The sequence below is a fragment of the Salminus brasiliensis genome, chromosome 24 (genome assembly GCF_030463535.1).
Source record: "Salminus brasiliensis chromosome 24, fSalBra1.hap2, whole genome shotgun sequence".
NCBI lineage: Eukaryota > Metazoa > Chordata > Actinopteri > Characiformes > Bryconidae > Salminus > Salminus brasiliensis.
In genome coordinates this window covers 21231931-21258636 of record NC_132901.1, presented here as the reverse complement: position 1 = coordinate 21258636, position 26706 = coordinate 21231931, and the positions used below count along the sequence as shown (strand labels likewise).

Sequence of the window (26706 nt, the reverse complement as noted above, 5' to 3'; positions counted from 1 at the left end):
TTGGGGATCTTTCAATCTCCCAGAACACCTCCATCTGCAATTGTCTTGCCAAGGTAGTAGAGTTTGACTGGGTTGCAGGTCAAGAGTTTTGGCTGGGCCATGAGCTGGAACTTTATATTCAAGGCAGACGAGTTCATCTCTGCCTTCAGCCGGAGACTTCGACTGGGCTCTAAGCTAGGGCCTTCTCATCAAGGCAGCAAAGTTTGGCTGAGCTGTGGGTTGGGAGCTTTGGCTGGGCCATCAGACGAGACTCTCTTACCAAGGCAGTAGAGTTCGACTGGGCTTTGAATCAGAACCAAGGCAGTTTGTCTGGGCTGTAAGCCAGGTAGTTTGGATTCAACTGGACTTTCTCACAGAGGAACTAGAGTTTGGCTGGGCCATAACACGGGACTTTCTTGCCAAGGCAGTAGAGTTCGACTGGGCTGTGAGCTGGGACTTTCTTACTAAGGCAGCAGAGTTTGACTGGGACGTAAGCCGAGAGTTAGGTTGGGCCATTAGCCAGGGCTTTCTTGCCAACATAGTGGAGTTCAGCTGGGCTGTAAGCCGGGACTTTCTCACAGAGGCAGCAGAGTTTAGCTGGGACTTATTAGTCAAGGCTGTTAGAGTTAGAGGTTGGCTGGGCTTTGAGCTGGGGAGTTTGACTGTGCTGTAAGCTGGGCCTAGCTCACCAAGGCTGCCAGGTTTGGCTGGGCTGTGAGCTGGGAGTTTGTCTGGGTCGTGAGTCAGGAGTTTGGCTAGCTTGACTGGGCTGTAAGCTGTGACTTTCTCACCAATGCTGCAGAGCTTGGCTAGGCCTTGACCCGGGATTACCAACGCTGCAGAGCTTGGCTAGGCCTTGACCCGGGATTACCAATGCAGTAGAGTTCTGGGCCTTAAGCTACGACTTTTGTCAGCAGCAGAATTCGTCTAAGCTTTGAGCCGGGGAATTTGACTGTGCTGTAAGCCGGGACCTTCTCACCAAGGCAGCAGATTTTGGATCGTCCTTGAGCCGGGACTTTCTTACCAAGGCCGCACAGTTTGACTGGGCCTTGATCTGGGGGGTTCGACTGAGCCATGAGCCAGGACTTTCTCACCAGAGCCGTTTGTTAGCCGGTGTACTGTTTGTAATGCTATATCCTTTTTAAATGTGCAATAATCAATCATTCTCTCTTATTGTCTGCTTTCCAACCGTCCTTACATGAACTTGCACTTCAGCTGTGTTTTCACTGTATAAAAGAGGCACTATGCTGCCTTTATTTTTTAAAGACAACTGCCAGGTTTTCCTTTTGAGTTCTGGTTGACAGCAGTGATGAGAAGAGCCCGTTCTGTGAGAGATGCTGATCCACGTCACGTTTCTCAGCTCTAATTAAGTGGAGGTAAGGCAGACGGTGGCATCTATTAGTCAGGAGCCTGGCAGGGAGAGGGATTAAAACAGACTGACCTACATCAGAGCCGCTGCTTCCCACTGAAGTCACACACACAGTGTGCGAACGGATGTGTGTGCTGACTCTTTAATCTGATTGTGTGACCTCTCAGAGTGGTAACATTAATAGAAGATGAGAGGAGTGTATTGTTGACTGAGGAATAAGTGGCACCAGGTCTGTCAGACGTTTCTCTCATACAACTTCACACACCAGCCGCACTGCTGTTCAAACTGTCTCGCTAAAATCACCTTTCAAAAAGAAGCCAAAACTATTTCGAGCATGATTTGTGAAGTTGAGCGTGTCAGGGTGTCAACACTATATAGACAAAAGTATTGGGACACACCTCTTAATCATTGAAATTAGGTGTTTGATTCAGTCCCATTGCCACAGGGGTATAAATCAAGTCAATCAAGTTCTTAGCCATGCAGTCATCCTCTACACACATTAGTGAAAGAATGGGTGGTTCTAAAGAGCTCACTGAAGTCCAACGTGGTTCTGTATGTAATAGGAGCCACCATTGCAACAACAACAACAAGTCAGTTGTTGCAGAAATTTCTTCTCTCCTAGATATTCCACCATCAACTGTGGGTGGAACCCAGCCACCAAGTGCCAGACCACATAAAGTTACAGACAGGGGTCACCGAGTGCTGAGCTCTGGTTCCAAATCTCTGGCATTAACACCAGCACAAAAACTGTGCCAGAAGCTTTATGGCGAGGGTTTCCATGGCCGAGCAGCTGTATGCAAATCTTACAAATCACCACACAATGCCAATTGTTGGATAGAGTGGGGTAAAGCACACCACCACTGGACTCAGAAGCAGTGGAAACATGTTATGTGAAGTGACGAATCATGCTTATAGGTGAGTATGGGTTTGGCATTGTGCCACCTGTAAAGTTTGGTGGAGGAGGGATAATGCTTATGGATTAGGCAGAACGTAAATTGTGAGCCAGGTCCTCTCGTCCAACAGCATAAATGCTCTTCTGGGTGAATGGATGGGTGAAACCTCCCACATACACACTCCAAAAGCTTGGAGGAAGCAAATGGGGACCAACTCTGGTCAATAATTACTGCATATGGATTTAGAAGGGGACGTTCTAAAAACTCATCAAGGTATAATTTGTAAGCTTACCAATACTTTAGTCTATATATGTATACGGTAATATTTTCATAATGAATGTAACTAATATAACTACCATAGATAACAGTAACAGATGGTCTGTCTTGTAGTCCAATATGCCTTAATTAGTTTCTTGGTTTGTCATGAACCACATTTATTTGGTCATACATTTATATTTGTAAAACATACAGCATCACATTACTTGGATGGTCCATTGTAGATGCTTCAACTAACATTCAACTAAATATGTATTAAATGCAGCTGAATTCTTAAGTTGAATGTAAATGACTGTCTATTGAAAACCCTAACCTTGACTGTACCCTCGAATCTGACCCTAAACCTAACCTTAAAAGGTTTAAGGTTAGGGTTAGGTGCAGGGTTTTACAGTCAGTCGAATGTTAGTTGAATGTAAGGTGAGCATCTACAAGGCATCTACAATAGACCATCCAAGTAAGGTGTGATGAAATATATTGTATAATGTTAGAAGCTTCAGTTCAACATACTGATCCATGTGACTATGGCCTCCATGTCCCAACTACTCTATGGTGAATTTTAATGAGTTAAAAGGGGACGAAGAGTCAAAATCTATTTTTGACAAGGCGTTAGGTAAGATAAGAGTAAGAGTCAACTCAGTCCATTGTTACCCAGCAAAGGATTTAAAGGTTGCCTGCCTCATTACGTAATATTTATTTGAAAACATACTTTATATAACTCTGTATTATGTAATCACAATGTTTACGCTACAAATAAGCGTCACACTGTTCAGTTTGTCTATACTACTTTGCTGCCTTGAGCATTTCCCAGCATCCAGTGAATAGAGGCATTGGAAAAGCAGCGAACGTTCACAGCTGTGGCCGCCATACTGTACGTGACTCACCAGGCAAAAATGGTAGACGACTCGACAAGGCAAACAAATGAAACACACTGTGAATTTCATACCCTCTGTTCAGATTCACATGTGCAGCAGAGGTGAAATACGTGCGAACACTCACTGGTGAGTCAGTGTGTGTCGATGAGTGGAAGTGAGTAATACAGATTCATAATGACACACTCCTGGAGTTTGAACTGCACCCTTAAACACAAAGCTTGGAAAAAGTCCTTGGAACGATGCCATAGGAGAACCACTTTTGGTTCCATAAAGAACCATTTTTGGAAGAGATGCCTTGATCCAGCGCCATTCATTTTCAACAGGAAGAATCCAGGGAAAAATCAGGAAACTGGGATAACTGGTGGCGCAAACAAGAAAAGTAAAAAATAGCCTCAACTTTATGAAAATTATGCTCGCCATCCACACAGGACAGACCAATCAGGCCAAAGCAACCAGTGCCTGTATGTGCCTTCACAGTTCCAGCGATACAACAGAAAGCACGGGGATGCTTCCAGCGCATTCAGAGCACAGTGTATGGTGTAGCTAATTTGGAGGGTTTCATCTGCATATTTATAGTTTAAATATGTTAAAAAGTAAAAAAAAGAGAAAAATTTTAAATAAATAAGACATTTTTAGAACCAAATTTACGAGAGAAGTCCACATAATATCTATTTGACATTTGGAAGAAACCATAAAACTCAATTAATAAAACAACCTTGAGCTGCATTGAGTTATTTGGTAATATATTAAATATATTTAAATAATATATTTATATATTAAATATTCTTTAACGCAATAAATAATTATTTTATGTATATATGTAACGGCTGTAGCTGCATCAAGATGTTCTTTGTGAAAACAAAACAAAGCCAACATAAAATTTCTAAAGTTTATATAGTTACATTTTCAGTATTTGGCTGATGATGATGCTCTTATCACGAGCGGCTCACCTTTAAATCATGTTACACTGGTAGGGGAATGTACAGTTAGCAGTTTTGCCCAAGGACTGTTGGTGTAGCGTGGTGGACTTGCCCAGACAGGGAATCAAACTCTAGTCATGCCATGGACGGAAAAAGGCAGCTACCCAGACATAAATCCTCTTAAATCAAGACTGGCTTACAACGACTGAAAGGTATTAAAATTATTCAAGGTTTTTTTTTATATGTAAATGAAAAATATTTAAATATTTAATGAGTTCAGATTTTATATGTGGTTTTCTCAGAGCCTGGTTTCCTCACCCCCCTTAACTTGTATTGTTAGCATCATTTTTAAGATGTTTTTCAAATGAATTGATGAACTGTATGGCTATTAATTGGCTGCTGCCTTTATAATTAGGTTTCTTGGTGGGGTAGCTATGTGGCGGAAAGATTACAGAAGTCAAGTCAAGTCAAGTGGGTTTTATTTTCATTTCAGCTACATACAGAGTACACAGTGAAACGAAACAACGTTCCTCCAGGACCATGGTGCAACATAGACAGTGCATACAAAACACAAGTGCAACACAACACAGTACAGACAGAGAATAATAAATAATTGGGGGTAGTGTGCAAATATTGCAGTGTGTAATAAATATTGAGTCCAGTGAGGTAGTAAAGTTATTAGTGCAAATGCTTTGTGCAAAAAATGCTTCCCATTTTATCTGGGGTAAATGGTTGGAGAGAGAGAGAGAGTGTGCATGTAGCAGAAAAGACATCCGTTCAGAAGTTGAGTTGAGTTGAGAAGTCTAATGGCTTGGGGGAAGAAGCTATTGCAGAGTCTGGTCGTGTTGGACCGGATGCTGCGGTACCTTCTTCCTGATGGCAGGAGGGAGAACAGTCTGTGTGAAGGGTGGGTGGAGTCATCCACAATGCTGGTTGCTTTGCGGATGCAGCGGGCAGTGTAAATGTCCATGACGGAGGGGAGAGAGACTCCGCAGATCCTCTCAGCTGTCCTCACAATGCGTTGGAGGGTCTTGCAGTCAGAAGCTGTGCAGGTCCCAAACCAGGCAGTGATGCAGCTGCTTAGGATGCTCTCTATGGTCCCTCTATAGAAGAGGGTGAGGATGGGTGGAGGGAGACGGGCCTTTCTCAGCCTCCGGAGGAAGTAGAGACGCTGCTGGGCTTTCTTGGCTATAGAGCTGGTGTTCAGGGACCAGGTGAGGTTCTCCGCTAGGTGGACACCAAGGAACTTGGTGCTCTTAACGATCTCCACAGAGGAGCCGTTGATGTTGAGCAGAGAGTGGTCTTGTCTTGTTTTCCTGAAGTCAACAACCATTTCCTTGGTCTTCTCTACATTCCAGTGAAGGTTGTTGACTGTACACCAGTCTGTCAGCTGCTGCACCTCCTCTCTGTATGCTGACTCGTCGCCTTTGCTGATGAGACCCAGCACAGTTGTATCATCGGCGAACTTTATGATGCTGTTAGAACTGTGTTTTGCAACACAGTCATGAGTCAGCAGGGTGAACAGTAGAGGACTCAGTACACTACCCTGGGGTCCAATGTTCATTGTGATGGTGCTGGAGCTTCTGTCCCCGAACCGGACTAACTGGGGCCTCCCTGTCAGGAAGTCCAGGATCCAGTTGCAGAGGGGGGTGTTGAGGCCCAGCAAGCTCAACTTCCTGGTGAGATTCTGTGGGATGATGCTGTTGAATGCTGAACTGAAGTCTATGAACAGCATTCTGACGTAGGTGTACTTCTTCTCCAGGTGGGTAAGGGAGAGATGAAGGGTGGTGGTGATGGCATCGTCCGTGGAGCGGTTGGGACGATATGCAAATTGCAGGGGGTCCAATGAAGCGGGCAGTTGGGTCTTGATGTTCCTCATGACTAGCCTCTCAAAGCACTTCATGATGATGGGCGTGAGAGCAACGGGACGGTAGTCATTGAGGCAGGACACTGTGGACTTCTTCGGCACGGGGACGATGGTGGTGGTCTTGAGGCACGTTGGGACAGTGGAGCTGCGCAGGGAGACGTGAGAGATGTCCGTGAGAACATCTGTCAACTGGTCTGCACACTCTCTGAGCACTCTACCGGGGATGTTGCAGCCTCCCTGAACATGTCCCATGCAGTGCGCTCAAAACAGTGCACCTGGATCTTGTAGCAGGCTGAGCTCTTGTAGCGTCTGCAGAACTTCGTCCGGAAGATTGTTTTTAGGCTGATTTTTCCACTGAATCAGGGTCTGGCAGTGGTAGAATATGTGCACTGGTGTTCCGGTGCACATATTTGCAGAGATGGACGTAAATATCCACAAACAGTGACACAAAAAGCACCATTTCTCGGACCAAGAGTGGCCGCTGCGTGTTAACGCGCCGCCGACCGGAACCGAGCATGGGACCAGAAAGTCGCTGGGTTTGATGCCCAGGACCAGCACTCATGGCTGAGGGTTGCCTGAGCAAGGCACCTAACCCCCCAAATCGCTCCCTGGGTGCGGAAGTGGCTCTGCACTGTTCACTGCAATGAGTGATGAGGTGGAATAATGGGTTGGATGGTTCGGTTTGGCTGTATTCAGGTTTTGGACCACAATGTAAGGACTAATTATACTGAACACACACACCACTACTTTACATACACACTCCCTCAACCTCACTGACCTGTGAACTTGCGGAGCAGCTCGGTGCAGATCTCAGCCACGGTCTCGTCGTCGCAGCGCTCCATACGCAGCGCCTCATCGCCACAGATCCAGCCGCTGAGCATGTGGCCATAGCGCTCGGGTGGGTAGAGCACGTCAAAGCTGCAAATCTTGCGATACCAGAGCTCGTCCGGGTACGCCGGGCTCTCCAGCTGCGCCTCGTCCTCCCAAACGAACTGGATGCTGTTACACTCAGGGCTCCAGAAGGGCTCAGCGAACTCCAGGAAGATCTTGTCCGTGGTGCTGATGCCCAGCTTCTGCACTGCCAGCGCCTTGTCCTGGGGCAGGCCTGGTGAGAACAGCGTCTCGTGGGCCTTCTTGAGCACGCCCAGGGAGGCGGTCATGATCACGTGGTCAGCAGGCAGCCACTCGCCGTCCTCACACTCCACACGCACCGGAGCCGGACCCGGACGCTGGTCCTGGTTGTGGTCGGCCCCGTCGGTGTTGTCTTCAGCCTCAGGGCAGCTGTAGTTCCAGTGGACGCGGCGGACGGGTTTGCCCAGATGGAGCACGCGGGGCGGGATGTCCTGGGACAGCAGCTCTATGATCTTCATGAAGCCGGCTGGGATGACGTGGTGAGCACCAGGAATCTCCGTCCACTCTCCGAATTCGCTCAGAGACACCTCGTCCATGTTGGGGGAACTGCTCTCACAGCTCTCCACCTGGGACAGCAAAAACAGACACACATTGAACAAGAATAGCAAATCTCTACATTCACTTAATTCCTGGTCGGGATCACGGTGGGCCTGTAGCCTGCATGAAATCATTGGGCCTGAGGCAATGAACCCCCCTGGACATGACACCATTCCACTGCAGGGTAGCAAACACATCCATTTGTTTATACCTAGGGGCAACTGAGCATGGCCAATTCACATACCATATGTGCTTTTGGGAGGTGGAAGGAAAGCAGATCACCTTGAGGAAGCCCTCAGTAACCAGAGCAAGGACTGAACCCACAACCCCAGGCCCCTGGAACACTATAGGACTTTTCAACACTTTGTCGTTCTCATTCAAAAAGTGGTGTTTTGGATATGAGCATTTCTTATGACTCTGTTGCTGTTATTAATGCTATACTGCTCCTACTCAGGCGCTTTAGGTACTGTAAATGCCATATGTGGACCACACTGATTAAATCAGGTCAGGACACTAAAAGAAAAACACTCCAGCAGATGCCTTTCTCTGGCTTTGTCATCCTCTGTCCCGGGAAATCACTGGCGCTATTATGAGGCCACTCACTGTCTCCACTGTTTGGCCTTTCATTATAAACATGATGAATTCTGACAATGCATGACATTTAAGTAAACCACCAAGCTTACTAAAGCAATTGGAAGAAGAAACAGGGGGAAGTAAAAAGAATGAAGGGAACAAGAGCACAGAGATAAGTGTGTGTGTGTGTGTGTGTGTGTGTGTGTGTGTGTGTGTGTGTGTGTGTGTATGTGTGGATGTTCCTAAAATGCTAGAACAACAACAACTCTTTCTGGTTGTTTTAAGCTCACAGCCCGGTAACACTTAGTTTTAGCTTTAGCTTGAGTTTGTAGGTCCTCAATCAAATGTGCTCACATTCACATGCATACGGCTCTGCACTACAGTCTAGTAATCTCTTGACAGCCCCCGCGATTTAGCAATCACAGAATGTCATTAACATAAAACGCAGTGGGAGGTCACGCTATGTTGCTCGAAATCAGCCTTTTCCAGTCTCAACTAGCTCAAGCCACATTCTGTAAAGCAGGTCACATGAGTCCGCCCTGATATTCCCTGATAGGCTTTGCCTCAGCCTGTTAGAAGAGATACCTACTTATTGCTACACTTAGCACATTTTACAGTCCTCTACAGATCACTCACTGACAGGTCTGAGCAAGCTGTGGCCTCGACAACAAAACAGTCAATATGCTCAGTGTAAGCGAAAGATAAACAACTCAAGCATTGCTCGCTAAATATGCCAGGGATTAAATCTCCATTAGAAAATTGGAATGTGGAGTTATTATTATTGTGCTAAGCATTTACCGCTGAGGCCGGCGGCACAGACAGATTTGCGCCGGATTTTTCTGGACTGCTCTACTTTCAAAGTGTGTGCAGGACCTCGCTGGCACATCAAAACCTCATAACCAAAAAGCAGAACCAGTGTTTTAAAGTTTCTGTTCATGACTGGCTGCTTTGAGTTTTTCTAGAATCTCCTGGGATTGTCAGCACAGCAATCTCTAGAGTTTCAGAACGTCTCAGAATGGTGGAATATTGAAAGAAACATCCAATGAGCCGCGGTTCTGTAGATGGAAACGCCTTGTTGATGAGAGAGGTCAACAAAAAACAATGGGCAGATTGGTTAGAGCAGACAGAAAGGCTACAGTCACTCAGATAACCACTCTGTACAATTGTGCTGAGCAGAAAAGCTTCTCAGGAAGGTGAACCTTGAGGTGGATGAGCTACAACAGCAAATATAAACACGTCAGGTTCCACTTCTCTCAGTCAAGAACAGAAAGCTGAGGCTGCAGTGGGCACAGGCTCACCAAAACTGGACTAGACTGGAAAATCGTAGTCATAACCATTTCTCTTTGGGAACTGTGAACATTTCATGACACATGGACCAATAGAAACCATTCAAAATTATATATTATACTATTATGGTTAAGCCTGTGCAGTTAATCTGCGGTTCATAAGCATGTGGAACTGTGGGAAGTTTGGAAGGGCGATCCACAAGGGCAATACACTACCTGTTGCGGTATTCATGCATTTCATGCATACATGCATTGATCATTAAGGACCACGACACATTTTAAAACACACTAAAATCCAAGCAAACGCAAGTGAACACAACAGGCAATATTAAGGTGGCCATAATGTCCATATACTGTACGATACTTCGTTAATGTAATCATCGGGACAGGTCTAGTGCCACTGAGTGGTGTAAGCTGTCCATACCTTAAGGTACTGCTGTAGCATGGATAGCTTGAGCTTCTTGATGGTTTCTGAGTCGTCAGGGTCCAGCATGATCTTCTTTCGTACCAGATCCCGGGTAAAGATTCCCACGCTGTTCTTAGTCTCAGCACCCACTGGCTTTCCATTCTGGAAAAACTCCTGAGTCAGCTCGTACACCTGCAGCCAAAGGGTAGAATAGGTACGGAGAGTGGGGCAGGAGGAGAAAGAGAATTGAATAAAGAAAGAGAGAAAGAAACAGAGTTAAATTATGAATACAGTATTTCTTACATCAGCAAGTCAAGGTTCTGTCTAAACCGAGGACGTGGCCTTGAATTCATTAGCTACTATGGATGGAATGCATTAGTGCATTACGTCTTCTTGTGGTTAATTTGCCCAAGAAATCCCTATAGAGCCTGCGAGAGGAAGGCGGGGTGTGCTGTAGAACTAAATACACAGGCAGTCTGAAAGAAGGAGTATGAACACGCAAGGGGTCATGGTGGGGTAACTGGCACAGAAAGTGAACTTTACTTTGGCACCTGAGAGCTGAGTGAGGAAAGCCAGTTCCTTTTCCCGAGCGAGAGGGAGAAAAAGCTCCTCACGTGAGACACAATCACAAGACTGATTGGGCAATCTGCTAAGCGAAAAACCATGCAGACCATGGGTCAGGAGCCGGCCAAGTTACAGCTAGTGACGGCCGCCTTCATCCGGCGCCCAAACTGTAAATCTAGCCTCTACTCTGCTTTTTTAATGCTGATCTATGAGCAGTTGCACAATATCTGATATGTGCTATAATATTACATTTCCCCAGCCTAGCGAACAAGTTACAAGAGACACAATACAGCAGCAAAACAGGAGAGCCATGTTTAGAAAAGCCACAAAAGGCAAGACTCAAGATTGAAGAATCTTTGTCTGGGTGTCCTTAGAAAAACTTTAGTCTTGCCCTGATGGTTTTTTGGTTGGGAAGGGTTTCATGGGAAGGCATCTCCCATGAAAATCACACTTGTTTGGTCTCTTTCTGATGGTAGATGTTGTACTCTGACATCAACGGAGGCAAAAGAGCTACCTGTAGGTATCCCATGGAGACATTTTAGGATTGTTGGGGACTTCTTTATGTATCTGGAGGTCTGCCCTTGGACTGGACTTGCTAGGACGGCCAGATCTGGTCATGTCAGTTGTTCAGTTTTTCATTTTATTTATTTACGTATTGTTTCCTTATTTTTTGTTTGTTGAATTTTTCCCCTTTTCTCCTAATTCGGAACTGCCAATCAACTGACAACCAACCCTTTCGTAACTAGCAATGGCCAATTTTGCTCTCCCAGACTCTGGGCAATGATGGCAAAGCAGCATGGCCCGGGATTCGAACTTGTAAGCCATGAGCCATAGTGGAAGTACATTAGCTCGAAGCTGAGCCATTCAGAGTCCCGGAACAACTGATGTCTAATAGTTCTGAGATCTTCTAACCCGCGATTAACCAATCAACCAATTAACCGGTTATCGGTTAACCCCTTAATCTAGACTCATCTACATCAACAACCTTCTTTCTGAAATCCTCAGAGAGCTCCTAGGATCTGGCCATGGTGATCTCCACCACTCACTTCAACAATCAGGAGCAAACCAGACTAAATGTCTGAGGTTTAAATATAACAGACTCCTCGAAAATCCTGATGTGCTGCATCTGATTATAATTTCATTTCATTTGAGGTATGACCAAATAATAAACCTACAAAACTAATCAACCAAAATAATGACTCTAATCACCCTCGCTTTCACATCAGTCATCTGTCCATAGACTTGTGTTGTAATCGAATAAGATATGTTGCAACTTCCTGTGTGAGTGTTCTAGCTCCCTACAGGCACTGAAAGTGTTTTTCTGCCTCAATCTGATACATTCTGAACAATGATTAATTATTAATGATCAGTCAGTCCTTTGCCCTCAATAAACACGCCTTACAGAACCCGACACAATGTACGCCCAATGTACTATGAACAATCTGACACATACTACATTAAAGGTAAAGGAGCATGTATTTGTCACTGCACTATATACAGCGAAATGTGTCCTCCACCTTACCCATCTGTGTGAACAAACACACTAGTGAATCAAACCCACAACCCTGTCATCAATAACCCGGAGCTTTAACCACTGAGCCACCACTGACCCTGTGCCTCATTACATTTCTGCCTCATTTAGACCTAAATCTACTGCCTAGGCCCCAGGTTAAATCTACAGTATCTAAGTAAGGCTGGCTTAAAAACTTTTTTTCCCCAGATCACAATATGCAAATTCTTGACTGGCCTTTATTAACAATGTGATTAATCTAACTGGGCCATATGAAGAAAACACATGGACCAGAAATAAGCCACAATACCACGTATGCAGCCTTGAATCTTTCAGATGATGGAACGGAAAATGTGTGCTCACTGTCTCGCCACATCAGTGGAAACATCTGAAGATCCATGGATGTTAGAAGAATTAAAGACATTTTTCAAGCATGCTGTAATCAAGACCGGCTATAAAGCCCAGTGTGAAGGTTCTGGAAACGTAATTAGATATCTTCCTAATAATGCCTGCGCCACGATACCGGATAATCAGGCCCTTTTTGAAGCAATCGACATTCGACCCTCCTGACAATCGCAGTTAGTTTATGTATTTATTGTTTATTAATTTTCCTCCCCAGTTTTAGATTTTACCCAGTCAGCCTCTTAGCCTCCCTATCACGTCACTTTTTCAACACTGAGAGGGTGAGGACTGATACATGCCTACTCAGACGCCAATGCAACGTCACCAAGCAGCCCAAAGTCACTGGACATCCAAGTCCGCTGCATCGGCTAGTGAATGTCTGTGTCGGCCATGTACTGCAGCGCCTAAGTGGTCTTAGTTAACTGGACCACTGTGGTTCTGCTCACAGTCCAGTTGCAGCCATCCCAATCTCCAACTGTATAAGCAGGTTCAGTATGTTCAGTAGTGAAACCGCTAGATGAGCCGAATGCAGAACTGAGATATTGGTTGTTTTTTTTATATTCTGTAATGTAGCGGCTGTGAAGACTGAAGGAACGACTAAGCTGGGCTAAATGTAGACCATTTAGAAACAGGTATCTCCACAATTACTCTTAGTTTCTGGACTCAACAAATATGTGTCACCAGAAAATTCTGACTCAAGCTAATCAATCAAGTACTGGTAGTTTCATGGCCTTGAATTAGTCACTAAGAGCATCATGTGGTTTCAGAACTTATAACAGACCATTTGAGAAGCAGCATCTTCCCAACACCGAGCAAGGCTGAAAGAACATCGTGAAGAAGACGCAGAGCACTTTCATGCACAGACCCAAACACCTCTCGCCCACCTCGTTGTACAGGTCACTGAACTCCTCCACCAGGTCCTTGGGGATGCGCTTGCCGCTGTTGGTCTGGTAGTGGGCCACGCCGTTCTTGGCGTAGAGGCTGATGCGGCCCACGCTGCACTCCTCCTCAGTGGTGTGCTCCAGCAGCCCATTGTCCTCAGCCAGGTGGTAGATGGGGTTCCCGTTAGCGCCATGGATCCAGGTGGCTCCAAGTTCCAAAGTGGCTTTACCTGAACAGAGGTGAGAGAAAGATACAGAGAAATTAAGTTAGCTAGCTCTCATCAACATTTACAAACACGGTTCTTTATGGAACTAAGAGTGGTTCCATAAAAGTGGTGTTTGTGTAGACACTACAAGGACAAAAGTATTGGGACACCTGCTCATTTATAGTTTTCTCTAAAATCAAGTGTATTTAAAAAAAGAGTTTATCATCCTTTTGTTGGAGTAACTGTCTCTACTGTCCAGGGAGAAAAGTGTTTTTACTAGATTTTGCTGGAGCATTGCTGTGGGGATTTGATTGCATTTAGCGACAAGAGTGTTAGCGAGGTCAGGATGTTGGACGATCACCCCACCTCATTTTCAACTCCCGATCTTATTCCAGAAGTACTGGATGGAGCACTATCCATCATTCCAGAGAACACAGCTCTACGGCTCCATGGCTAAATGCCAGGATGGGGGCTTTATACCTTTCTAGCCCACGCCTGGGATTAAGAATGATACTGATAGGTTCACGGTTCTGCTCTAGAGAGTCCTATTCTATTCTATTGGCAGTACTATTCAACAGGGACTAGGCAAGCTATGTGTGTGCAACTTGAACCTGAAGTAGCTTGAATGCAATCATCAGAAGGGTTGTGTGTGAACATTAGGAACAGTGTACGTTCTGAATTCCAAGGTTTGTCTCACCGAACTGAACACTTTGCACTCTGCCTCCGATCCGGTCTGAGGCCTCTAGCACCGTGACATTGGTGAAGCCGTTCTCCAGAAGGGATTTGGTGGCTGCTAGGCCGGCCAAGCCCGCACCGATCACTACTATCCGCGGTTGTTGATGCCTGCGAAAGCCGCTACTAAGAGGATCATCAGTGCTGTCCGAAGATATTTCACAACTTTGCATGCCGTCCAAGCTCCTCTTCTAAGGGACCTTTAGAAGGAGAAGGAAAGGAAGGTGGTTAATAAAAAGAAGCTCCGGAGAGTCATGATCTGCACGTCTTTCTCGCCCGCAGTTCAAAAGGTCTGAGAACCATCGCGCACACTTTCAAAGCCCGGCCTTTTAGACATCGATATGTTCTGAAAATAGAGTCTCATATCTGAGGCTCTTGTGGGTGAGAAGAGGGACTGCTTCAGTACTGATGGACAGACCAAAAAAGAGCTGACCAAGCTTGTTTCCGCTATTACTCTTAAAAGCTACACTGGATTATGCCTTTGGGAAGCACTCAATGTGTGAGAAGTCCATTTTCGGTACACCTCCCCTTCGGGACGCCCGCTCTAGAACTTCCCGCAATGTTAACGGTTTCCTAATGTCCCCAATATCACCATGTTTGTAGAAACACTATGTGGACAAAAGTATTGAGACACCTGCTTTGTTCATTGTTTCTCCTGAATCAAGGGTATTAAAACAACGTTTGTCCTGTCTGTACTATCCAGGAAAGGCTTTCTACTAGAGTTTGGCGCATTGCTGTGAGGATTTGATTGCAGGAGCACCATCTATCATTCCAGAGAACACAGTTCCACCGCTCCACAGCTTAATGCTGGGGGGGCTTTATACCCCTCTAGCCCACGCCTGGCGTTAGGCATGGTGCCAATAGGTGCATGTTTATCTGCTCCAGAGAGTCCAATTCTTTTGGCAATACTTTCTACAGGCTGTGTTTGTGCATCTACACATTAGTATCAGCAATGGGTGCAACTTAAAGTAGCTGAATTCCTTCATAAGAAGGGGTGTCCACAAACATTTGCACATATAGTGTAAAGCCAAGCAAGGCAGAAACAACTGTTGTATATCGTAGTGCGAATAGTTCAGTCACTTCTGTGACAGAGCTAAAGTGTGGGCCCAGGTACAAGGCCTTGTGGTCTAGGAGGTTAACAGGCCTCTAATGACCTAGCAATACCTCTCTCAGAGTACATCATACACAGAGAAGAAGAAAAGCTTCCCACATATAAACACACCAGCCTGAAGGAACGGGCACACCTGACACAAGGCAGGCGACGGAAGGGAGATGTGGAAAAGGCAAAAGATGAGATTAACAGTGCGTTATTATAGCTGCAGCTCTGAAGAGTGTTATTATATGGTAGACTAAACAAAGCTTGAGGCAAAAGCGCTGCCTTCATCAGCACACGATGAGCTTGTGGTTGTCTGTGACACATCCTTCTAGGCTCCGCCACAGACATGCACACAAAGACATGGCCTTGGTTTCTCCCTCTTCCTTCCTTCTACTTATGTAGGTCACAGCTGATAGCATGTTCAGTCATGTATATCTTACAACGTAGGTCTTATTGTACAGCGGCATGCACGGTTTTTTGGCCACCCTTGGTGCAAACTACTATTACTGTGAATAGTTAAGCGGGTGGAAGGTGGACTGATGTCCCAAGACATTTTTGAGACAGATTTTAGGCAAACGTCTCTCCAAAAGATTTGAGCCCTCAGCTCATAAAACTTAACTGGCTTTTTTCCAGTCTACAGAAGGATTTAGCTCGGATTAGACTCTGGATTGGTGGTGCACTATTCTACTGTGCAGCAACACCTGCACAAATACAACCTGCATGAAAGAGGTCATAGGCTTTTTCGGGAGCATCCAGGCTTTTTTCTGTCCTGGCACCAAAGTGGTGGAACGAGCTTCACCTGGGTGTCCGAACTGCAGAGTCCAACGCTCGCTGTCTTTAAACCCAGACTGAAGACCCTCCTCTTCTGAGAGGACTTGGGGAATAGTAGAGTGGTCACCTTACAGACTTGTGTTTAGTAGAGTCTAAACTTAGAGGTATCTTTGAATTATTAGTCTGAAGTATTGAAGTATTAGTTAGCTAGCTGAAGTTTTTCTTGGGCACTTTTGTAAGTTACTCTGGATAAGAGCGTCTGCTAAATGCCTTAAATGTAAATGTAAAAGTAAAGAGTCTTCACCACTTGAGTTTTCACCACAACACTGACCCCATTTACACCTGGTCACTTCATCGGTCTTGAGTATCAGGATTTTATCTGGATAAGGCCAAGCCACATAAAAATGCATGTGTAAATCCGAGCACTCTTACCACCTCGACTCCATTTACTCCATTGTTTCCTTATTAGATTTAAACCACAAGCATTTACCCTGGGTGCTATTTGCTCGATGCCCAGCAATTATTACTGGTGTTTGGGTTGTACTGGGAGGGGTTTTGGTAGTCTAATGCGTCTTGGAAAGAGACGAACATGTTAACACTGCTATAACATGTGGCTAAAATGCTTCTCAGACCACCTCCTGAACTGGTTTCAGTGATCTGATCTGTATCTGGTGTATCTGGAGTCTTGGGTGTGTTTATCCTTGCATTTTAATGTGGCTTAGCGTATCCGGATATAATCCTCATACTCAACCTCAGACACATGAAGTAACCAAGTGTAAACTGAGTCTTCAGTAGGTGCTCTGAGACACATTTGAGACCCCTCCCAAAAGCAAATTTGCATATTCTGTCCCACACAGTGATCAGATTTCAGTCTGACTAACCACAGAAGCATTTGACTACAAAGTGTGTGGATGAATCTGATCAGGATACGATCCAGATTCTAGTCCCATGAAGTGATCAGATGTAAACGGGGTAATTCAGGGTCAGGACCTTTCAAAGACCTTCAACATCTAGACCTAAACTTTTGAATGAATTTTCCAAGTATTTCCATGCCACTGCAGACGTACAGTGTCATTGCTTCATCACATTACTGTGCCAAGATGCCTGATTTTATTCCTGTGCTGTATTTGAAAACCCTACAGAACCTGAACCTGAACCTACTATTAAAATATTTATGCATTTGTGCTGGCAAATGTACACCAAACATACTGAAGTGTGGCATCAGCACCTAATTACCATATCAGGGCATCCCACACAATATTATAATATAAAATATTCTCAATATATTCATATACAATGTGCTTAAAATGCAAATATTCAAATGACAAATGCCTAAAACGCTCTACTCTATAAAATTAATTTCTAGCTCATTACATTATCTATACGGACACCATATGCTGTCTGAAATCAGGCAGATGGCCAGGAGCCTCCAAATGACTCACTATGATCACCCCAATGTTTACTGTCTCAGAGAGGAACGCACTGCTGATTAGACAGTGGATCATACAGGGTGTATACTGCACATCACTGCTAAGGGGCTGCTGATTTTGTGACCTGGCAAGGACTGAAAAATACATGGACATGAAATCAGATATTTTGCAGATGTGTCTCAGTCTATAAACTGTATGGCCAAAAATATTGGGACACCTGTTCATTCACGATTGCAATTTAGAGACAAGACCTGTGGTGTGGTCAGGATGTTGAATGATCCCCACCTCACTTCATACCCAACTGTCCAACTCATCATAAAAGTACTGGATGGAGCACCATCCATCATTCCAGAGAACACAGTTTCACTGCTCCACAGCTCAAAGCTGGGGGGCTCTATACCTGGCATAGCCCACACCTGGCATTAGGGAATTAACTGTTGTAAATTGACATTTTAATTTCCTAAGATCAACTTATATTAACCTCCCACTTTAATTAACAACGCAACATCACCTCCTTTTATATATGCAGCCTTACAAAAGAAGCCATTTCAAGGGTTTAGCAAAAGCACTCCTTAATTATTATTACAGTAACGTGACTGCTGTAATAACACACAGCTTATCTGTCAAAATAAACCTGCCACTTTTTGGCTTTATGGAGCTCTGCCAAGGCTTATTTGAAGAGGCCAGCTCGAGATCTCTCAGGAGGTGACCATCGGCTAAAAAAACAAGCAGACTGAGAAAAGGGAAGAGTGTCCTGCTGATGGGGGATCTAGCAGTCTGTTGCAGATGTGGTGATGTTCTTTGCAGCGTTCCTATGCTCAGGTCTGATCTGCAGACATTGCTTGTTAATCATTAGCGAGACACTAATTCCGCAATACTGATATCACAAAGCGATGCAACATGCAAATGAACCCTCCAACCTGTCATGTTTTACTATGCATGGGGGGACGGGACCCTGAATAACCTCAGACTCCTATATACTCCACTATACCGTACCACTGTAACTACAGGTTCGACATGCATATCTGGATATTTTTAACTATCCAACTGAGATTTCCCTCTCCCTGTTTTTGGAAATATTCCCGTCCGAGACGAAACCGCTTGCATGAGCATGCTAGCACTGTAAGGGGCGACAGGACCACTTAACGAAGACAGAAAAAAAACACAAATTGCACACTACTCCCTATGTAGTGCACTATGCAAGTCACAGCATTACAGATTATAAAGGTACACAGAGTTTTTACATGTACTCATATGTGAGAATCTGAAATCTAGAGCCATCTGAATGTTGACGTTGTAGCTTTACGACTTATATGGTTTGCTGTATAGGGAGTAAAGAGGTGTTTGAGATTCAGCCAGAAACATGCATTCGTTGTGACGTCAGCGTTTTCATAAAGCTGTCCTCACGACAACACTGAAACACAGTTCAGAGTGGACAGGAGGTCAAAATATCAATGGTTTTGAATCTGGGGTCATGCTGCCTGCCATCAGCAGCCAGAGCCTGAAAGAGCACAACTGGACTTGCTGTTTCCAGGTGGTCTGAAGGCTCTCTCTCTTTCTCCCCAAATCATGTCAGTGTGATGCTGGCTGGCCGGCACGGGCGACTGCTAGGTGGGCTGGGTAATTGGGTCAGAAAATAAAAATAAATGAATAAATAAACTAAAATATGTGGAGGGGGTCTCAGAGTCAACAGATTCTAACATTTCTGCAAAAACAACTTCTGTCTGTGAAACATGAAAACAATCATATTCAAATCATAACCAGGCATCTCCTTGTCATATACAAACAAAAACCCCTTTTTTAACAGATCATCTCCACTTGTTTCACGGAGGTACAAGCCTAAAGTTGCTTATTCAAGTCTACTACACGCTTTTGCTATTTCTGGCAACATTCTGCAACTTCTACAGGTCAATAGTCTGTAAAAGGCTGGAAGGTCCAGGAAGTCTGTGGCAGGGTAGAGTGTCTACACGCTTTTGTGGGTCACTGAGACACTTCCCGCTGACCTAAAAGAAGGACAGAGGTGTCCGTTTACCACCCTGCTATAAATCAACACTGGTCACTAAGTGGCTAGACGGGACAGTTCCTCTGAGCCACTCTTTAAGAGGAACAGGAGTGACGCAGAGGGAAAGGATGCACCCCATCCACGACATGCTCCGTTCCTGGCTCCACAAACACACGAGTGAAAGGTGAATGGGAGCGTGTGGGTGATGATGTGCAGACACACTCAGACCACGGCTGCACGTTATGTAGCGACAGCTGTAGCAGATTAGGCAAAACAGCAACCGCAGGCGGACAGGGAGGACATTGGACGTGGTCTGAGGCGTGTAAACAGAACATCGTGCACGTAGTAGAAGAAAAAGCAAGGACCTGCCTTCAGTCGGTCAGTCAAACCGGCCAAGGTGGAGGGTCACTTCTGGTTGAGAACAATGGGAAAAGAGATAAGGTCAAAAAATAGACCTCCCATTATTTCGCTTCCTCATTAACACGGTACAAAGTGATCCACTATGAATAGCACGTGTCTGAAGCGTCACCGCTTCCTGACCAACATCCTGCCCGTCTTAGCACTACTACAAGCAGCTGGTGATACCTCTTTTGTTCCTCAACACTTATACAGTCATGTGAACATTTGGAAACCCCATGAAAACCAATTTAAAAATATTTTTAAATGTTGATGGTATCTCAAAATAAGTGATGTTTCAGATTTCGGTCCTGTGTCTATCTAGTACACAAGCAAATAAGCTCATTCCTCTACGTGTATTTAAGAGAGCCACAGAGCAGGGGCGCTGTGAGTGTTCACTGATTGTTGTAGTTCAGTAGTTAACACTGTAACTAAATAGACTATATGGCCAAAAGTACTGGGACACCTGAGCCTGAATCTACTCAAAGTGCCTGAAAACAGTCAAAAACACTGGTGAGACCATTTTCTCCACTATCTGCTCTCAGGTATGAGGCTTTATCCTCTAAATGTGTGAGATTTGAGCCTCAGTTTGCTGAAACATGGGCTGTGCTGTGGTGTTTTGCCTGCTGGCTAACTTATCTAAGCCTAGATAGCCAACTACAAGCCCAAACACAGCTGAACCGGTCTCGGATTTCACCTTTCTGTTACTCCCAACGCCAGTCGCTCATCTTCGGTCTCAGACATTGAGAGTTTTTATCATCAACAGCAGCTGCACTGGGCTCTCTGACACTCTGTGGAGCTGTAGCCAAGCTTTCTAAGCAAAAGGCTTGTGGTCACCTGTCCCTCGAGTCAATTGATTATCGCCTATAATCAATTATAAGTGGTATTTTTGTGAGCCAGACTTGAATTTGTGGTGGTCCAGTGTGGTCCTGAGCATTGAAGAACAGGGTAAAAGGAGGGCAAGTATGCAGAGAAACAGATGGATACAGTCTGGAATTATAGAACTACACCGTGCTACTGTATGAACAGTAGAGCTGATACAATAGAGGTGAGTGTAGAAACAAGGGGGTGGTGTTAATGTTATGGCTGATTGGTGTAGAATATTTCTGTAACAAAAATAGCTTAAAGCTTCACAAAAAGAGGTGAAATGTTGTTTACTATTGATAAAATACTCATGCAAATGGTCCCACATCATGATATTCTCACTGTAAAGGGCACCTGCCTTTTTAAATGGTGTAAAACAAATTAAATAAAATGGTGTAAAAAACAAGTAAAGGGGGGGAGGGGGTAGATACAAGGTTTTGAAGTGACAGCAGCAATCTGCTATTGTGGTCTTAACCTCAGAACAGACTGGGGCTCGATCAGTGCTGATGTCAGCGTGTTATTCCCGTGGCTGGATAATAACCCCAACACATGTCCCTGTTCTTCAGTGGTCAGAGATTAAGAAGCAGCTGATGGGGGAGGACTGTGTGTGTGTGTCTGTGTGTTTGCGTGTAAAAGTGTGTTTGCGTATGTGCTGCAGGGAGGGGGAGGCCTCCTCCGTGACCTAGAAACGGCAACCTACATCCTCCATACAATGTCCTTCCAGGAGAATAGCCACTGAGAGGGACAAAGGAGGTCTCGTCCTCGCTGGCTGGCTGGTTGAGGAGCTGTCCGTGCTGTGGACGCTGTACATCATTCCCAAATGAACACAACCTCATTACATCAACACAGCGACGGCCAGCAGTGCCAAGTACACTGAGAAGGAGCACTGTTTCTGCAAGATAGTTCAATCAGCTGGAAATTCTGCACATCAGGCAAAAACCTTGTATCTCCAGAACAGCAACTTTACAGGAGAGGGGAAAAACCTTCTTAATTTTCTATAGAAGTCATTTCGGAGCATTTCTATTGGTTCATTCATCATGAAGGAACAACGGCCACATTTAGAATATGTATAAAATGGCAAAAATGGAGATACAAGGTTTATACGGGGCAGCAAACAAATCCCAGCAATCCAGTCATTGCAGCGTTTTTTTTCCTGACCATGGACACTCACTGACCGGACAGCGTCACTCCACAGCTCAGCCCATGGCAGGCGCGGTGACAAGCCATTTCCGAACTTTCAAAGCTACACAGTGCACTAGGGCTCGTGCCAGGAGACATAGCCATTTTCCCTCTCTCGCGCTCACTCTTACACACACACACACACACACACACACACACACACACACACACACACACACACACACACACACACACACACTCACTCTGCTCAGCCGGGTGGACGGAAAGTAAAAGACAATGGGTTGCTTGTTGTAATTAACACTTTCACACACAATGTCTGTATATTACAGACAGCTCTGTCATTTCTCAAAGGACAAAAGTATTGGGACACCTGCTCTATTATAGTTTCTTTTAAAAGGGAAGAAGGCTTTCTACTTGATTTTGCTGGAGGATTTGCATTGCTGTGACGATTTGATTGCATTAAGCGAGGTCAGGATGTTGGATGATCACCACCCCACCATAAAACAGTTCCTCCACTGCTCCACAGCTCAGTGCTGGGGGCCTTTATACCCCTCTAGCCACGCCAGGCAAAAATATAGGGACATCTCGTGTATGTTACAGTGTGAGCTTAGTAAATGTGTCTTGGTATGTCAGTTAAATGCTACAAATCAATGTCAGTCTCATAGTACAGAGTATAGTGTGTATACAGTATATGACAGACGGATGCCTCGATCTGAAATCGTAATTAGGCTGATATCAGCAGAGCATCCTGGGCTGGATATTGGAGGGTTAAAAGGAATGAAGCTGATCCTGTCCTGCCCGTCCTATAAAAGAAATCTAACCAGAAAAACCACATGACCTCATGTTTACAGCTGTGCATTTCCTCCTTTAGTAGAGTGCTGACAGGCTATAGAGATGAGGTATAGAGTATATAGATATACAGACCAAGTAGTGTGTTTGTGGTGTATATAGAGTACATAGTATGTGTAGTGTATATGCATAGCATGTAGTTTACCGTATGCAGTGCACACATGAGGTATGTAGTATAGAGTATATAGTATGTAGTGTATACACAGAGCATGCAGTGCACACATGAAGTATGTAGTATAGAGTATATAGTAAGTAGTGTATACACAGAGCATGCACAAGTGCAAGTCCTTGTTGACAAGTATTGCCAATAGAATAGGACTCTCTAGAGCAGATAAACATGGCACCATACCTAAGGCCAGGTGTGGGCTAGAGGAGTATAAAGCCCCCCAGCATTGAGCTGTGGAGCAGTGGAACTAACTGTGTTCTCTGGAATGATGGATGGTGCTCCATCCGATACGTTTGGGATGGAAACAGAGAGAGTTCCCCAACTCTCTCTGTTTCCACTGTCAGTGGAGACAGTTACTCCAGAAAAAGCAGGAAATACTTTTTATAATATCTTTGCTTTTGGGAGAAACAATGAATGAGCAGGTGTCCCAATATTTTTGTCAATATAGTGTACTATAGGTAGTGTACATATAGAGCACACTATGGTTTATAGATTACATAAAGTGTACACATAGAGCATGTAATATAGTGCATACAGTAGGCAGTGTACACAGTATACAGTACATAGAGCAAAAAAACGTGTCATTTTTCTGCCATTATTTTACTTTTTACATTAATCGATTTTTTTTTTTACATTATATCAACATTTCCTGAAAAATGGACCAATAGCAATGCTCCAAATGACTTTCTTGATTTGTATACATAGGACATGTAATTCAGAGTATATGTTGTGTACATATAATGTGTATATATATAGTGTAGTCATTTGTAGTCATCATATCTTTTTAGCTCTGAAACCTTTCATCGTATCGTTATCGGTATCTGTACCCAGTATCGGCAGATACTTGAAAACCTGGTATCGGAAAGGAAAAGGTAGTATTGTGCAATGTCTCAATACTTTTGGCCAGGTAAAGTATTGAGACATTGCACAATAGTAAAAAGTACAATAGAGTATAATTCATACATTGCGGACAGTTATTTTGTTTTATAATAATTGCACAACAGTAACACTGCAACTAAATATGCTATACGGACAAAAGTATTGGGACGCCTGCTCACTCATAGTTTCTTCTGAAAACAAGGGTATGAAAAAAAAAGAGTTTATCCTGCTTTTGTTGAAGGAACTGTTTTTCCTGCCCAGAAGAAGAAGACTTTCTACTAGACATTGGAAGAGCATTGCTGTGAGGACTTGATTGCATCCAGCAACAAGAGCATTAGTGAGGTCAGGATGTTTGATGATCATCACCCCACCATTTCTGCAACACCCCAACTCATCCCAAAAGTACTGGATGGAGCACCACCAACCATCATACCAGAGAACACAGTTCCACTGCTCCACAGCCCAATGCTGATGGGGGCTTCATACCCTATATCTAGCTCACACCTGGCCAAAAGTATTGAGACATGTAGTATGTATATATATATATATAAAATGTTAGAGTGTAAGCTTAGTGAAGTTTGTGCGTCCGTTGAATACAACAAATCTCTCTCTATAAATATATATCCTATAGTTTATAGAGTGTCAATTACAGTGTAGTATAGTGTAGAGACAGTTTGCCTAAGGCAGGCAGCCTTGAGACTCCTCAACTCATCCCAAAACTCCCCAACTCACACCTGGCCAAAAGTATTGAGACATGTAGTATATATATATATATATATATATATATATATATATATATATATATATATATATATATATATATATATTAGAGTGTAAGCTTAGTGAAGTTTGTGCATCTGTTAAATACAACAACTCTCTCTATATATAAATATATATATCCTATAGTTTATAGAGTGTCTATTACAGTGTAGTATAGTGTAGAGACAGTTTGCCTAAGGCAGGCAGCTTTGAGACTCCTCAACTCATCCCAAAACTCCCCAACTCACACCTGGCCAAAAGTATTGAGACATGTAGTATATATATATATATATATATATATATATATATATATATATATATATATATATATATATATTAGAGTGTAAGCTTAGTGAAGTTTGTGCATCTGTTAAATACAACAACTCTCTCTCTCTATAAATATATATCCTATAGTTTATAAAGTGTCTATTACAGTGTAGTATAGTGTAGAGACCGTTTGCCTAAGGCAGGCAGCTTTGAGACTCCTCAACTCATCCCAAAACTCCCCAACTCACACCTGGCCAAAAGTATTGAGACATGTAGTATATATATATATATATATATATATATATATATATATATATATTAGAGTGTAAGCTTAGTGAAGTTTGTGCATATGTTAAATACAATAACTCTCTATATATAAATATATATCCTATAGTTTATAGAGTGTCTATTACAGTGTAGTATAGTGTAGAGACAGTTTGCCTAAGGCAGGCAGCCTTGAGACTTTGGGTCTGGAGTCTAAAAACATGGACTAACTGTAAACCCAGTAGATATTCCAGTACAAAGCGTACAAGTAGATAAGCTATGTTATCTATCATGGCTTTCCTGGTCATTTCAATCATCTGCTGAGAAGCCATCATAGGAACCTAAAGCACTGTCAGGCACAGTCTTCACAGCTGGTAAGCAGGTTGTGGCTTCTCAGGTGGTTCTCGACTGGTTCTCAGTGGCATTCTGCTGTTCCACCATATGAGAAACAGCCTGAGGAACAAAAGTTTGGAGGCTTTCGCCACACAAAAGAAGCAGGACTGCCACGTATGAGTGCCAAAACAACGGCGGAGCGAAGAGCTGCTTCAACTGAGCGACAATGGATACAATGAACTCAGCTGGATACAAATGAAGGCAATATGAAAGAGGCAGAGTGGTGAACAGAGCAGTTAGCCAGTTAGCCACATCTGTTGATAAATCTGCAGGTGGAAGAGATCTGCTCTTCATAAATAAACAGTGCAGTACAGTACAGGGGGTCACAGACAGGGGGCAAATGAATTCATATGGGAAATGCAGTTTCCTCTAAAGTAAGAGGCAACATCGAGGGCTACAGAGTCGACAGCTGCCACTGTTTTGTTTACTTGCTCGGGTCTTGCCTCACTCTTCTTCTGGAGGTATCTATCTATCTAACTAGAGCTATCCAAAAACAGGGCGACGACACGTAGCCCAAAGGCTTAGCTGCACTAAGAAAATACACACACACACCTTACCTGACTCCGATCGTCTTCAGCTGGGAACCGGTGAGAGCAGCTCTTTTGTGCTTCCCTCGCCTCCGTTGGGTATTTATGTGAGACTGTGTCTCTGTGCGCCAGAACCAGCGGCAGCCAGTTCCTCCTCGCCGCTGCCTCCTCGATGAATAAACATGAGCTGCGGTGACGTGTGGGCGGAGGACAGCCAATGAGCGCGCAGGAGAGGCGGGGCGGCGCGAATTTCTAATTAGTTAATGAGGGACTAAAGAAGCCCCAGTGCTAAACTGACTAATAGGTGGAATTTCTAAGGGACTGTGGAAGTGGTGACCAAGACCATGTCCGACAAGCAGTGTAGCAGTGGTGGTCAGGGCTGAATCTCCAGTGGACTAATGGTGGTGACCTGTGCTGAGTCTCTAATGGATTAATGGGAGGGTAACCAGGCTAAATCCCAAATGGACTAAGAGAGGTGACCAAGCCAGAATCCCCAATAAACTACTGGGGGTGACCCAGGCTAAATCCCGACTGGACTAACGGAGTTGACCAAGCCAGAATCCCCAATAAACTACTGGGGGTGACCCAGGCTAAATCCCGACTGGACTAACGGAGTTGACCAAGCCAGAATCCCCAATAAACTACTGGGGGTGACCCAGGCTAAATCCCGAATGCACTAACGGAGTTGACCAAGCCAGAATCCCCAATAAACTAGTGG

At 44.3% G+C, this 26706-nt stretch overlaps 1 protein-coding gene across 2 annotated transcripts in view; it reads right to left on the bottom strand.

The window, feature by feature from the left end:
• Nucleotides 1-26141, bottom strand: part of smox (spermine oxidase) — a 32428-nt gene extending 6287 nt beyond the window's left edge. The window contains exons 1-5 of one of the 2 annotated variants that reach the window (XM_072669731.1): nt 26014-26141; nt 14151-14385; nt 13251-13477; nt 9909-10082; nt 6955-7654 (exon numbers count right to left, since the gene is read on the bottom strand). In XM_072669731.1, the coding sequence (XP_072525832.1) occupies nt 6955-7654; nt 9909-10082; nt 13251-13477; nt 14151-14358 (1309 nt within the window). In that variant the 5' untranslated portion in view covers nt 14359-14385; nt 26014-26141. The remainder of the gene's footprint in view (nt 1-6954; nt 7655-9908; nt 10083-13250; nt 13478-14150; nt 14386-26013) is intronic. The other variant, XM_072669730.1, reaches the window with a different exon arrangement.
• Between the last annotated feature and the right edge of the window lie 565 nt (nt 26142-26706).